This window comes from Haematobia irritans, chromosome 1, assembly GCF_050003625.1.
Source record: "Haematobia irritans isolate KBUSLIRL chromosome 1, ASM5000362v1, whole genome shotgun sequence".
Taxonomy (NCBI): Eukaryota; Metazoa; Arthropoda; class Insecta; order Diptera; family Muscidae; genus Haematobia; species Haematobia irritans.
This window is the reverse complement of record NC_134397.1, coordinates 12,376,929-12,393,672: the sequence shown is the minus strand read 5'-3', so window position 1 is coordinate 12,393,672 and position 16,744 is coordinate 12,376,929. Positions and strand designations below refer to the sequence as shown.

The 16,744-nt window shown below is 31.6% G+C and overlaps 1 protein-coding gene across 1 annotated transcript in view; it reads left to right on the top strand.

The window, feature by feature from the left end:
* The window catches only part of LOC142220258 (uncharacterized), a 183,863-nt gene that overhangs the window by 161,448 nt on the left and 5,671 nt on the right, over positions 1–16,744 (top strand). Inside the window, exon 2 of the mRNA XM_075289285.1 lies at positions 16,209–16,706. Coding sequence (XP_075145400.1) covers positions 16,209–16,548 — 340 coding nt within the window. The 3' untranslated portion in view covers positions 16,549–16,706. The remainder of the gene's footprint in view (positions 1–16,208; positions 16,707–16,744) is intronic.

The following is a 16,744-nucleotide window of genomic DNA, read 5'->3' as shown; positions in this document are numbered from 1 at the left end:
GTCCGATCGGACCAAAATGGCAACCCTGTTCTCAATATAAAATTCCCAATTTACTGTCAAATGTTGGCAAATACATGTGGATATTTTAATAAACTGCAATGAAAACATTTCCCAATAGGTGCAACATTTATATGAATCAAACAAAATGTTGTCCATATTTTAAGTAGTTTCACCGTAATGTGGAACGTAGTTCGAACTCGGGCATAGAAAGGTGGTCCATTGTCATTGAACTAAACATAGAATCGGTAAGTGATACGAGAGAAGTTCACCACTGTGGTATAACAAAGGACTGAATAGTCTAAGTGAGACTGAAATATCGGGCTGCCACTATACTTAGTAACTTACAATGGTTGCTCATAGTTTGCAATACTTGGATGCTGTTGAAATTTGTTCACATTATTCACAAAATCTATAAAAAATACAAAAATATTATAACGCATAGAATGTCCCATATAATAGATAGGAACAGTAGGAATCTAGTCGAAACTTTTTCTAAAATCATATCAAAGTGTAGAGTGTTTAATATATAATTACAAAATAAGTAATAATCATGTGACTGATTTACATTAACATTTGAATCGATTATAATTTGACTTCTGGCAAAATTTTAATTCTGTAGAAAACATTGTTAGATTTTTAGTTCATTAGAAAATTTTGTTAAAATTTTAGTTCATTAGAAAATGTTGTCCAAATTTTATTTCTATAGAAAATTTTGTCAAAATTTCATATCTCTAGAAAATTTGTGAAACTTTTATTCTATAGAAAGTTATCGCAAAATTTTATTTCTAAATAATTTTTTTTTAATATTTGTTTCTGTACAAAATAATGGCGAAATTTAATTTCTATATGTTGTTAAAATTTTATTTCTATAGAAATTTTTGTCCAAATTTTATTTCTACAGAAAATTTTGCCAACATTTTTTTTCTACATAAAACTTTGAAAAAATTACCGAAATGGACCAAAATCAACCATATTCCTTATGATCCGCCCATAGGACCAAATTTAAAAATTAATATTTTTTTGGACCAGTTTTGGTCCGATCGGACCAAAATGGCAACCCTGTTCTCAATATAAAATTCCCAATTTACTGTCAAATGTTGGCAAATACATGTGGATATTTTAATAAACTGCAATGAAAACATTTCCCAATAGGTGCAACATTTATATGAATCAAACAAAATGTTGTCCATATTTTAAGTAGTTTCACCGTAATGTGGAACGTAGTTCGAACTCGGGCATAAAAAGGTGGTCCATTGTCATTGAACTAAACATAGAATCGGTAAGTGATACGAGAGAAGTTCACCACTGTGGTATAACAAAGGACTGAATAGTCTAAGTGAGACTGAAATATCGGGCTGCCACTATACTTAGTAACTTACAATGGTTGCTCATAGTTTGCAATACTTGGATGCTGTTGAAATTTGTTCACATTATTCACAAAATCTATAAAAAATACAAAAATATTATAACGCATAGAATGTCCCATATAATAGATAGGAACAGTAGGAATCTAGTCGAAACTTTTTCTAAAATCATATCAAAGTGTAGAGTGTTTAATATATAATTACAAAATAAGTAATAATCATGTGACTGATTTACATTAACATTTGAATCGATTATAATGTCTTTTAAAAATATACACTAACTTCATATAAAAAAAAAAAACAAAAACAATTAATAAAATTTCTAAGTGCTAATTTGCCCCAAGATAAAGAAAGGAATATCATTTATTAACTCTAATATATCTTCAAGCAATAATTCTTCTTCAAAAAAATTGATATGCCTAATTTAAAGAATGATTTTCAAAAAACTTAGAAGTTTAGAAACAACAACAAACTATTTATATTTTTTTTGCCTACCACTCTCACATTCAATCAAATTGAATTTTTAAAATAAAAAAACGTGTCTGTAAATTATTTCATCATTTAATTCTTCATGGCCTGTTTCTCGCATTTACAAAAAAATCAAACTGCTTAAGGCATTTTAATAGTATCAAAAATGTTGGCATTAAAGCTTGTAACCAAATGTGTGATTAAGCACAACACTTTCAGATATTCATATAAGACACGCAGATAGGTATGCGTGCGTCTAAATAAAATGTAAATTTTATAAGGCTATCATTAAGAATGGCATAAAACAATTAACAATTTTCAATAGAAGATAATAAGACGAAGCGTCATCATAGATTATGTTTATAGGTGTAATTTATTTATACACACCAAAAACTTACATCAAAGAGAATACTACCCAAATGGGAGGAGGACTATGATGAATATATAAAAGTAACAAAAAATTTATTTTGTTTTTTATTTGCATCTTTTTTTTAATTGGTTTTGTTTGATTAAAATATTTCACTTTCGAGTTATTATATCAAATCATAGACCGATGTGGAGCATCTTTGACACATTACATTAAGAACACAGAAAAAAAGTAAACTACATTATGGGAAAAATGAACTATATCGTGCAAAAATTGAACTAAAATTTATTCCAAATTTTGAGATTCATTAAAGTAACCAAAATTTTCCGACATTTTTCGATTTTTTTATTATTATTTACGAAATTCATCTTTCTCGAAAAGTAAAAATGAACTAAAAATAAAGAAAAAATCTTAGGCGCCAGATCATTCCCATTTTAACCATGCTGTAGTTCATTCTATACTATATTCTATACTATACTATTTTTGAAAGTGTACGAAAAGCTTCTTCTGTTTTAGTTAGAATTGAACTAATTTGTATTTCATTGAAATTTTACTGTCATTTTGTCCATACAATTTTTGAGACATACTTGGAATAAAGAAAAAATCGCTGGGCTGGGGAAAATTTTTTACAAATTTTTAAAAATAAACTAAAACAAAATAAAATGTTTGCAATAAATATTTGTTTATTTTAGTAGCAGTTTTACGACAGACGTTTTTCTGTGGAGATAATCAAGTTTTTCTATCCTTCAAATTTTTACTACAACGAAGCAACAATGTTCCATTTCATTTTCATATCATTCAACACTACTGTGGTTCAGGGTATAAAAAGTTTGTGCATTTGTATGTAACGCCAAGAAGGAAAAGTCTGAGACCCATCGTTTAGTATACCGATCGTCTTAGAATTAAATTCTGAGTCGATTTAGCGATGTCCGTCTATCTGTCTATCTGTCTGTTCATGTATTTTGTGCGCAAAGTACAGGTCGCAGTTTAAGTCCGATCGTCCCCAAATTTGAAATCGGTTCAGATTTAGAGCTCCCATATATATATTTCGTCCGATTTGCACTTATATGACCTCAAAAGCCAGAGTTTTGCCCTGACTTGCTTCAAATTTTGCACGAGAGGTACGTTTAACGGTGTAGTTATGTGTGCCAAATTTGGTTAAAATCGGTTCAGATTTAGATATAGCTCCCATATATACATTTCGTCCGATTTGCACTTATATGACCCCAAAAGCCAGAGTTTTGCCCTGACTTGCTTCAAATTTTGCACAAAGAGTACGTTTAATAGTATCGGTAAGTGTGCCAAATTTGGTTGAAATCGGTTAAGATTTAGATATAGCTCCCATATATATCTTTCACCCGATTTACACTCATATGACCATGGGGGCCAAAGTTATACTCCCATTTACGTGAAATTTTGCACAGATTGCAGAATTATTATTCTAACTATGCATGTCAAATTTAGTCAAAATCGGTTCAGTCAAAATCCCATATATGCGTACACCAGAGTTGGGGAAATATGGTAGATCATATTTTAGACCCATTTTCAATGGGATTTTCCTCCAATTGACTGGATAGTTTCTACATAGAATATATTTGATATGATATTTAAGTGTGTCAAGTTTGATCTAATTTGGTTCAGATTTAGATAAAGCCTCCATATATTCGTTTTTCCGGTTTATACAAATATGGCCAAAATTCCCAGATTTTACACAAAATTCTGTGCTGATTTCCCCATACCTTAGTCGTATCCTACACACTGTAATGCCAGAATTTCCACAGAACGGTTGAGTTTTAAATAAGGCTCCAAGTCGCCCGACTTGACCAAATAATATATCACAACCCACACTTGACCACATGTCTTGGCGAGATCTAACCAATATCCTTGTAAAATCGCCACTGATGAGTAGCAAAAATTGTAAATATTACTAAAATTGTCCTATATCTCGAATACTTACGCCTGATAAATCATAAATGCTCTTTTGTACGATTGCATTAAAATTTCTCTCCCTTCATATGTCCCATATTTTTTTACTAGCATTGTGTTTCATCCCAGGGCGTTATCCGATTTAAATTTTAATTCTAGAGATTTTGTAGAAGTACAAACAATTGTCTCCATTAAAAGAATCTGTATCTGGAAACGCAAACCTTTATATAGCTCCCAGCAAATTTGAAGTAGTTGAGATGGCAACACAAATGTTTGTCTACATAGTGGTGAAGGGTAGTCTGCCCCGCCTGACTTTAGACTTTAATTACTTATTTTATTTTAGGGAAAGCCTCTTCAAACATAAATATCTTATTTTTATAAAACTAACCCAAGCGTGTTTTTTACACACTAAATTCCATATTTATTACTTATCTTTACAAATTTTCTTACCAATTTCTTTTTTTCAAAAATTAGTCGAACATAAAAGTTCTTATAGGTTTTAAGTATTTATATTCATTGGGAGAAACCCGAATTCCCATTATACAGTATTTAAAATCCAGCAATTATTACATATAACATTTTGTTTAGAATCACCTATAATACCCTTTTTATAATCTCGTAAAACTAAAAAAAGCACTATCTTTCTAGAAAATTAACTATCTAGATTTTAGCTCATATCCCCATTTAATCACAATTTCTTTTGCACTTAATTAAAAGGAAATTATTTTCCCGAATAACATACAGTATTTTAGTTTTTAATGAGCCAACGTCGTAAAAAAAAACACTTTTGTCATGCTAGCTTTGCACATTTGTTGCGATAGCACTGCAAAAATACCTGAATCCTCAGAATTGAAATTGACGACGGTTTTTTTTTGTGTGATCCTCCTCATCATCATTTAATGTGAATTACCTTTTGTAATGTTCTTCATGGAACTGAAGTGTAACATTGGAAAATGGCATGCTTTATTTGAAGATTAGACACGAATGAAGCATGTAATTTTCCACCTGGTTAACCATTTGTGGTTCAAATAAACTTTATCTTAATTGAATCTCTATTGAACTTTTATTTTGTTATTGTTTTTTCTTTCCACTCCATTAAAAGATATATTCAATGTCATTTTGTGGGGAGACATTTTTTTGCAATTGTTTTCAATGGTGTCACAGGCAAGGTGATTTTGGAAAAAACAACAAAAACCGACGAATTCTGAAATTACATTGAAGATCATGAGCAAAAGATGTCAATGTCTTATGGTCAGGCAAAGGGGGGTGTAAATCATTTTTATGCGTATTAATTCGTTTTAATGTGTAGGCTTCCTATATATTCAATATTTCCTGCGCTATATAAGACTTGCTTTAAAAATCACTGGTTACAATTGAATTTTTTTTAAAACAAAATTTAAACCGGCATAATTATTATTATTTTGTTTTGATTCATTATATTTTTTAAAATAGCATGTTAATTATAATGTAAAGTCATGTATAACTGGCAATTCGCATGTGAACAATGGTGTTTGATGTGATAGATTTTTCTATTTAGTGTGAAAAAGCTATAATAGCAAGAGGTACCGATTGTGTTACAATTACAAAAAAATATATGGCAGTTACTATGAACGGCAAATGGCTGTTTCAATCCATATACCAAACAAATTGATCTACCATACACTAAAAAAAATTTTACGTGATAATAAAGATAACGCAACCTTAATTTTGGGATGTGCAATTTACAAAATATTATGGAAAATTTTCTTTCAAATAATGGAATTTTAATTAAAATGAAGTTTATAATCTTTGCTTCAAAATTTTTTTACATTAAATTTAGGACACAAATTTTGTAAATTTGCGTCCCTCCGTTAAAGTCGCATGTCTTTGAACTAAGGCTAATTTTCCTTAAAGTAAAGAAGTACATTTTTGATTTAAAGAAATCGTCCTTAAATTAACTGAAATATTGAATCTTTAGATTTAAGATAAAACTCTTCAAATATAGGCTAAGACTTATTTTGAGGATTTAATATCTTTGGTTTAAAGTTTTTTTTTTTGAAATTAAGAAAATATTTTTTACTTCGAAGTATCCATCATAATTTGGATTTTTAAACTGGCGTTTGTTTGTACGTGAATAGCTTTATTAATATACCGGAAAAATAGAATGAAAATTCGATAAATGCGATCTGTATCCTAATTTTAATTTTATAGATCCTAGATTTAAAGCCAGTTAGGTCGCAAAAAAATTTCCTTATTATAAAGAACCCGCATCTTTGGCTCGGAATCAATACCAAAATCCTTAAAGGAAAGTCAAAATCTTTGGATCCAAGTAAACTTTTTTTGAGTGTAGATATAAACGCAAACAAATGCTTGAAAAATAATAGCAATGTGACATCTCTGAAACATGTTACAACATTACCACATTGTTACAGTATTGATTCCGAGCCAAAGATGCGGCTTCTTTCAAATAAAGACATTTTTTAGCGACCTATGTTGCTTTAAATCTAGGATCAATAAAATTAACATTAAGATAGAGATCCCATTTATCGAATTTTCAATATCTTTTCGCAGTATATTAATAAAGCTCCAAATTATAGCGGATACATCAACGCACAAAATATTTTCTTAATTCAAAAAAAAAAAACTTTAAAGCAAGGATGCTAAATCCCCAAAATAAGTCCTAGACTATACTTGAAGCGCCTTTATCTTGAATTTTAAGATTCAATATTTCAGTTAATTTAAGGACGATTTCTTTAAATAAAAAACCTGTTTCTTTACATTAAGAAAAATTTGCCTTATATCAAAGATATATGACTTTAACGGAGGGATGCACATTTCCAAAATTTGTGTCCTAAATTTAATAAAAAAAAATTTAAACAAAGATTATAAACTTTATTTTAATTAAAATCTCATTATTTTAAAGAAATAAATTGCGCATCCTAAAATTTAGGTTGCCTAATCTTTAATATTTTGTAATAATTTTTTTCAGTGCCTTTGCAAAACTTCGAAATTCGATTTCCACACTGTTAGAAAAATATGTTTTTCATATGTTCCGATATAAACAAAATGTGTTTCGGGCACAATTTTTAAACACAATATATTTAAGTGCAAACATATAATGTTCCTAAACTAACACTAAATGTTTGGGACACATATGTTAATATGTTAGAACATATTATGTTTGGCTCATGAATGTTTCATAAAAATAATATGTGTGAATGTAAACATATATACATTTACAAATTTCGAGTAAACATATATATGTTGTAATATTTTATTTAGAGAGCAACAGAGAGAGTATAGAGAAAGAAATAGAGATGGAAACCGGGAGGGTTGACGAAAGAAATCAACATAACACATCGAGATAATCAAAAGGCCAAAAATTTGATATGCTTAAGTCTAAATATTATTTAATTTGAATATTAGAATGACTATTCGCAGTAAAGAGAAAATTGTAAATGCATTTAAAATAGTGTTAAATGCTAGTAAAAAATTGTTCACTCCTAAATAAATTTATGGGTATGTTTATTATAAAATTATTTATATATTTATGTTTGTGCTCGACTCCACGTTCTTCTTTCGTTAGAGTTTTTGAATTCCTTTCAAAATTTCAAACTTTTATATAAAACAGTTTTTTGTTACAAAATTGTTATTTATGCAATAAAAAATAATATTTTATCCAAAAGCTCAGTCCATTTCGTTTATATCAAGCACTGTTTCTGACTGTAAATCTTTAATAACCCACATTTCGAAGTTTCATTATAAAAATTTAATATAGTATAAATATAAATGTGTAAATTAAAAAAAAAATTGGTTCGGTCGGAGCAGAGATTGAACCCATGACCCTTTGCATGCAAGTCAGACATGCGAACCACTGTTCCACGTGGCCAACAAATGTATGTTTCTTGTAAATAATGTTATGTTTGCGTGGTCTCGTGGGCGCTGCAAACTATGCTATATAAATGTAACTCATAACGATAATTGTCTACTGGTGACTGTAACAGCCACGTAGCCCAGTGGTAGTGTGTTGGCTTACAAATTCCATGGTTCCCGGTTCGATTCTCCGTCAAGGCGAAAAGTTGAATAATTTCTTCAACATTATTTGTATCACAGAAAAAGGTGCCAAGAACTAAAAAATTTCGTGGAAGTGAAAATTATGTGAGAGAATGACCACAATATTCTTGGGGAGAAAATTCTTCCTAGCATATAATATTTTTGGGCTCAAAACGCTTCCAAACATATAATATGTTCACATGAAACAAACATATTAATGTTTCGGCAGTATCCAATAATATATGTGCTTCCTGCAAAATATGTTTGGAACACATGTTAGAGAAGCGATTTTTTTTGAGGGTGCAACCATATAAAATATAAATATTTATTTTTCATCACAGTGAAATTCTAAGACGATTTAACAATATCCGCCTGCCTGTTGTAACCTAAGGCTATTGTTCTGAATTTTTGCATAGACTCGTTTTTTTGTCTGCAGGCAGATCATGTTCGAGCTTAGAATATGGGTTATACACCCATAGAAAAAAAATCATTTCAAAACGATCTTTTCATGAAAGTGAATCAACACACACGTCTTGTCAAACGGAGAACAGAAGGTGTCAATTGTGTTGTGTTGCGTTGTCAAAACAACAACCAGCGTTCATGATCTGAAAACGTAATGGCTATGAATTTATAAAAAAAAATCCACTACCTTGACTCGAATCTGGATTGCCTGCACCATACGCGCTAACAGTCACCTTAGCGCATTACACACCGACGGAGTTGCCATAGAAACGTCTAACAAGACTTTTGATGTCATTCATGAAAGTCGTTCATGAAATCGTGAACGCCCGTGGGCGAGACCGTGAACATTCCGTTTTGATTTTTCGTGAACGTTTCTGTTTCATTTTGTTACCGTCCGTTCACGATTTTGGAACATAATTTTTCTATTAGGTTAATCGCTCCATGTTTCCCTTGGCCCTAGATAAACCGTTCCCCCGATTTAACATGTAGACACAGCTATTTGTTCCAGTTTTCCTGAAACTGAAAATCTAAAGGCATTTTGGGAAATATGCTTTCGATTTACATCGATCGATGTTTTAATATAGACCAATCTCCCGATAAGACTTCTATGAAGCTATGGAATTGATGCTTTTACCCTTTTTGCTTGAAATTTAAAATCTAGAGATATTTTAAGTTTATAAAAGGCTATAGCCAATTTTTTCTATATCGGTCCATGTTTTGATATAGCCTCATATAGTCTGATCTCCCGATTTGACTTCATAAGAACACGAATTTTTTTCCCAATTTGCTTGAAATTTGAAAATACTTGAAGTTCAATAAATCTTACAATTCGACTTCGGCTTAAGTTTATAGAAATCGTAATTTATACACAATTAAAAATAAAAAAAACTAATAAAAATTTAATTGGTTCAAGAAAATTAAAATGATCCATTTAGATCAATAATTTATACAATAATGAATCAGTGTAATATTTCCATAAAATGTTTTGAATTCTTGGAGGGAAATTTAAGATTCCCTCCAGAAATTAAAAAAAAATATTTTACCTAAAGGCCGGTACTATGTTCGATTTCCGCTGCGAAATCCCATACAAAACCCAAAAGTGCGAAAAAACTAGCGAAATTTTTCCATTTCTAGTACTTTGTTTTATATTTTTCGAGTTGAAAAACTAACGTTTATAGCATGGCACCATTTGTAATGTGAATTAAGAAATAATTTATTTACTAAAACTAGTTGTATGGGTTTATAACGCAAACACGGATCATATTTTTGTTCCGAAAATATACAAAGGATCAAAGTAGTAGAAGATTAATTGCCCAAGGAAAAATAAAATGTTCATTTTGTCATAGCAAGCAGCAAGCACAAACTTAATTCAAAATCGCTCCCAGTTAAATAGCGCTCCCTGTTAAATAGCTCTCCCTATTACCTAAATAAACACCGCTTTCATGTGCGAAATAATGGTTTCTATAAAATTGTTTCGCAAGAATGAACATAGTACCGGCCTTCATCGAGGAGATGTTTTCAAAGAAAATTTTTGTATGGATTGTGGATATTTAAGATACGGCCCGGCCGAACTTTTGGCCATGTATACATATTTATAAAATATTCTCCAAACGACATATTAATTATTTTGAGATTACGGCAAACAATATTGCATTAGCACTACCATAAATTTTGCAAATTGTATGATAAATTTCAACTTAAATATACAAAATATTGAATACTTTCGGAAATTGTGAACACAAACCGAAATTAAATTGATTGATTTTGTAAAAATGACACTGTCTCTCTTATTTACTTATACGTATTTATTTCAAGCATCAAACTAATCGCAATAGTATACTGAAATTGAACGAAAATGAAAGTACATTTTTTTTTTTTTGTTTTGAAAACAAAATTTTCATTACTCGGTATTGGCGCCATTCTATAGGATTTCTAAACCCGTATCTAAGTGAGCTAAAATTATCTTGTGCTTTCTATGGGAATCACCCATAATTTCTCCCCAAAAAAAAAACTATCCGCATACCAAAGAGCAATATTATTTACCATCTTCTAAGATTCATTGGCATCAGATTCACGTATCTATGTTACGGGGAAGTTATTGCATATACATTTAAGAAAACTACTTTAAGTTTCTGGTGTTTCACTTTCTAGCAAGATAGATTGATTTTCTAAGTTTGCAAATACGAGAAAAGAATTTTAATTTTTTCTTACCAGACTATATTTTTTAATACAATAAACATGAAGGTTTCTTTATGAGCTCAAAACCAGTATTGAGAAACAATTTATATTTTTTTTTATAATTTTATGCAGAAAAGACAACAATAGTCAAAGTACAAGTACCATATAGTGTGAGGAATTTCACTCTTCATTTTAAAACGAGCTCATGACCTACCGTAACATCAAATAAAACAGACAACAGGTAAACTTTCCAAATGAAATGAAAAATTGAGTACAAACATTTTTTGTTTTAATCAATTGAAGAACCAGTGTGATAGACCTCTTTAAAGTTGATATATTCCTTAGCTAAAGTTTTTATTATATACACATGAATATTATTCATCTCATGTTGTTTGTGCATTCGTATTAATTAATTGTATAATAAGCCGGTTATTTTACAGTTTTTCTTTTTCCAAAGCCTTCAAAATTGTGTTCTTATTTGCAATGAATTGAATATTGAAATGCATTCAATCTCTTGAAATAAAAGGCAATGACCCAACGGATTTTATGTTGTTAACTGGTTGACCTTAAACTTCGTTACATGCAATCCATACACGTTTGTCTCATATACATTAGGGTGGATGAGTGAACTTCATAAAAAAAATGTTTAACAAAAATAAAAATTAGAAATAGAGTAAACTCCATACACAGAAAAAAAAGTAAACTACATTATGGGAAAAATGAACTATCTCATGCGAAAATTGAACTAAATTGTATTCCAAAGTTTGAGATTTATTAAATTAACGAAAATTTTCCGACATTTTTGGATTTATATTTACCATTTACGAAATTCATCTTTCTCGAAAAGACACAATGATCTAAACATAAAGAAAAAATCTTAGGCTCCCGATCATTCCCATTTTAACCACGCTATACTTCATTTTTACTATTTTTGGGAAGTGAACGAAAAACTTCTTCTGTTTTAGTTAGAATTGAACTAATTTGTATGTCATTGAAATTTTACTGGCACATATTTGGAATAAAGAAAAAATCCTTGGGCTGGGGAAAATTTCTTACAAAATTTTAAAAATAAACTAAAACAAAATAAAATGTTTGCAATAAATATTAGTTCATTTTAGCATCAGTTTTATAACAAATTTTTTTTTGTATACATAGAAAACTTATAATTAGAAACAACATTTTAGATTAACATTGTTTGTGTTTTTGTTGTAAATAAATTATTGCAACGAATTTTTTAAAATGTATGAATGAATTTTAAAAAAATGTATTTAAAATTGTCTTCAGTACACACAAAAAATATATAATATTTTTTGTCTTCAATCACAAAATTAATGATCCAATTAATTTTTAATTGAAATGTCTTCCATCACAGAAATGATAATACTAATTAAAAAATTAATTGATCCAATTAAAAAATTGATATTATTATTTTTTGTGATTGATTTTTGTATCAATTAAAAATTTTATTGAATCAATTAAATTTTTAATTGAATATTTTTTTAAAACTCAATTTAGACTTTAGGGTGGGTATTAAGTTCGAGTAAAATTGCCATTATTTCATGACTACTTTTATTAAATACACCATATTAAACACTATAAATTTTTTGCCTTGGGCTATTTTATATTTAGTTATAACAAAATTTGCATCAAATAGGTATAATTTTATACTCTTTTTACTGATTTATTTTTGATTTTAGCGGCTAAACTCGAACTTAGTACTCACCTTCAATTGGAAAATTTTTCCTAAAATTTTTTTCTATGTACCATACCAAGTTCGTGATGGACGATTTTTTGCTCAAATTTACAAATTTTACAAAATTCTTAAAATGAGAATATAGTATTTTTTGTTTTGTCTTTTTATACCCTGCGCCACACTGTGGAACAGGGTATTATAAGTTAGTGCATATGTTTGTAACACCCAGAAGGAGACGAGATAGACACATGGTGTCTTTGGCAATAATGCTCAGAGTGGGTCCCTGAGTCGAAATAACCATGTCCGTCTGTCCGTCTGTCCGTCCGTCCGTCTGTCTGTGAACACATTTTTGTGATCAAAGTCTAGGTCGCAATTTAAGTCCAATCGCCTTCAAATTTGGCACATGTTCCTAATTTGGGTCAGAATAGAACCCTATTGATTTTGGAAGAAATCGGTTCAGATTTAGATATAGCTCCCATATATATCTTTCGCCCGATATGCACTAATATGGACCCAGCAGCCAGAGTTTTATACCGATTTGCTTGAAATTTTGTACAAACATAACACTTAGCCGTATAGTCAAGTGTGCAAAATTTGATTGAAATCGTTCAGATTTAGATATAGCTCCCATACATATCTTTCGCCCGATATGGACTTATATGGCCCCAGAAGCCAGATTTTTGGCCGAATTTGGTTGAAATTTTGCACTAGGAGTACAATTAGTAGTATAGTTAAGCAAAAATGCAAAATTTGATTGAAATCGGTTCAGATTTAGATATAGCTCCCATATATATCTTTCGCCCGATATGGACTAATATGGTTCTAATAGCCAGAGTTTTGGCCCAATTTGGTTGAAATTTTGCACAGGGAGTAGATGTAGTATTGTAGTTATGCGTGAAAAATTTGATTGAAATCGGTTCAGATTTATATATAGCTCCCATATATATATTTCGTCCGACATGGACTTATATGGCCCCAGTAGCCAGAGTTTTACCCTGATTTGCTTAAAATTTTGCACAAGAAAAACAATTAGTACTGTAGTCAAGTGTGCCAAATTTTATTGAAATCGGTTCAGATTTAGATGTAGCTCCCATATATATCTTTCGCCCGATATTGACTAATACGGTCCCAGAAGCCAGAGTTTTACTCCGATTTGGTTGAAATTTTGCACGAGAAGTACAATTAGTAGTGTAGTCAAGTGTGGTAAATTTTATTGAAATCGGTTCAGATTTAGATATAGCTCCCATATATATCGTTCGCCCGATTTACACTGATATGACCACAGTGGCCAACCTTTTACTCCGATTTCATTGAAATTTTGCACAGGGAGTAGAATTAGCATTGGAGCTATGCGTGCTCCTGGTTGACATCGGTTCAGATTTAGATATATCTCCCATATAAAGCTTTCGCCCGATTTACACTCATATGACCACAGAGGCCAATTTTTTGCTCTGATTTAGTTGCAGCTATGCGTGCCAAATTTGGTTGAAATCGGTTCAGATTTAGATTTACTCCCATATATATGTTTTTCTGATAGCCCCCAACACATTTGACGGATGTGATATGGTACCGAAAATTTAGATCTACAAAGTGGTGCAGGGTATAATATAGTCGGCCCCGCCCGACTTTAGACTTTCCTTACTTGTTTAGTAAAGGAAACGATACAATTTTCAAATATTTTTTTAGAAATTTCCTTTTGTTTGTCCTTACGGGGTTTAATATACGATAAAATTAAAACAAATTAAATTTATTGCGAAAACAAAAGATTTTGATAAATTACTTCAAAGAAACTTCTTGTGAAGTGAAAATTAAGTCCATCTCTAGAAGAGCATTTTAGGATGTACATGAAAAGTAAAGACTTAGGTAGAACCGCCTTGGTGCAATGGTTAGCATGCCCGCCTTGCATACACAAGGTCGTGGGTTGGATTCCTGCTTCGACCGAACACCAAAAAGTTTTTCAGCGGTGTTTATCCCACCTCAGTAATGCTGGTGACATTTCTGAGTGTTTCAAAGCTTCACTACGTGGTTTCACTGCCATGTGGAACTCCATTTGGACTCGGCTATAAAAAGGAGGTCCCTTGTCATTGAGCTTAACATAGAATCAGGCATCACTCAGTGATAAGAGATAAGTTCACCACTGTGGTATCATTTTTGATACCATTTTGGTAGCACTCCTTCGGTTTTGCCTCAAAATAGGCCTCAGTTTCGGCGATCACCTCTTCATTGCAGCAAAATTTTTTCCCTGCGAGCATCCTTATGAGGTCTGAGAACAAGAAAAAGTCGCTGGGGCCAGATCTGGAGAATACGGTGGGTGGGGAAGCAATTCGAAGCCCAATTCATGAATTTTTGCCATCGTTCTCAATGACTTGTGGCACGGTGCGTTGTCTTGGTGGAACAACACTTTTTTCTTCTTCATATGGGGCCGTTTTGCCGTGATTTCGACCTTCAAACGCTCCATTAACGCCATATAATAGTCACTGTTGATGGTTTTTCCCTTCTCTAGATAATCGATAAAAATTATTCCATGCGCATCCCAAAAAACAGAGGCCATTACTTTGCCAGCGGACTTTTGAGTCTTTCCACGCTTCGGAGACGGTTCACCGGTCGCTGTCCACTCAGCGACCGACTGTCGATTGGACTCAGGAGTATAGTGATGGAGCCATGTTTCATCCATTGTCACATATCGACGGAAAAACTCGGGTGTATTACGAGTTAACAGCTGCAAACACCGCTCAGAATCATCAACACGTTGTTGTTTTTGGTCAAATGTGAGCTCGCGCGGCACCCATTTTGCACAGAGCTTCCGCATATCCAAATATTGATGAATGATATGACCAACACGTTCCTTTGATATCTTTAAGACCTCTGCTATCTCGGTCAACTTCATTTTACGGTCATTCAAAATCATTTTGTGGATTTTTTTGATGTTTTCGTCGGTAACCACCTCTTTCGGGCGTCCACTGCATTCACCGTCCTCCGTGCTCATTTCACCACGCTTGAATTTTGCATACCAATCAATTATTGTTGATTTCCCTGGGGCAGAGTCCGGAAACTCATTATCAAGCCAAGTTTTTGCTTCCACCGTATTTTTTCCCCTTCAGAAAACAGTATTTTATCAAAACACGAAATTCCTTTTTTTCCATTTTTTCACAATAAGAAAAGTTGCTTCACAAAAGACGCTCTATCTCACAAACTAATTGACTTACAGATGTCAAATTTTGACACGAATCATTTGAAGGTTGGTACTATATAAAAATAATATGCATATAATACTAGCGACGCCATCTATGTGTCAGACCGGGGACTTATCAGCCAAATTGATGGATTGTCTTAAAAGTAAAATATCTCTAAAAATCAATTTTAAAACTTTTAAATGTATGGGTCATTATTCATTCCAGGCTCTTATTATAACCTTGTGACTGTGCGTTATTCACAATAATTATATCTCATTCCATGCTAGAAAAACATAATAGAAGGAAATGTCAATATTTTTTGTAGAGTTTAAATTCACATAAAATAAATATCATGCATCGAGTAAAAAATTAACACATTCCAAAGCATTTTCACACATTTAATGGCGTGTGTGATCTATACACACAATTTAAGTAAATATTTTTCCCTAATCTTGTGTATAATTTTTCCACTTAGATATATAAAAATATTTATTTTTTCTATAATTAGAGGAAATTTAAATCTCATCTTATCTATCTATTTACAGGTATATAACACCAGCAAATGCGCCTCAAAATAATGTCAGCAATACTAGTCTAATATATCCAAATGGCGGAGGACAAATATATCGCTTGCATCCAGTCACAAATGTAAATACAGTGCCAAATGCCCATCAAACGGCCGATGTTACGGATGGATCCGAAGGTGGACCTTCGCAAACAAATGGCTTCTCTCAACGTCTGCGTGAATTGGCTGCATCGGCGGGTCTAATGTCATTGAAACCTCGAACAACATTGAAGCCGGTCATCAAGACACGTGGTTCACCGGGTCCAGAATTTCCTAAAAAAGTAACATTCAGTGCCTTTGCAACGGTGCAAGTGGTGTGATAAAAGGGGTGTCACAAAAACAACCATAAGGCATACTTATATAGATTCATAAGACGATATAGATTCGAAGCATATAAAGCACGAGAAGAGCAATAAATTAGCACTTTTTCGGCAACGTTTAAAAAGAGTTGGGATTTTTGAGAGATTGTTTTGTCTAGGTAATAGAAATTAAAAATAAATTTAATATAAACAATTA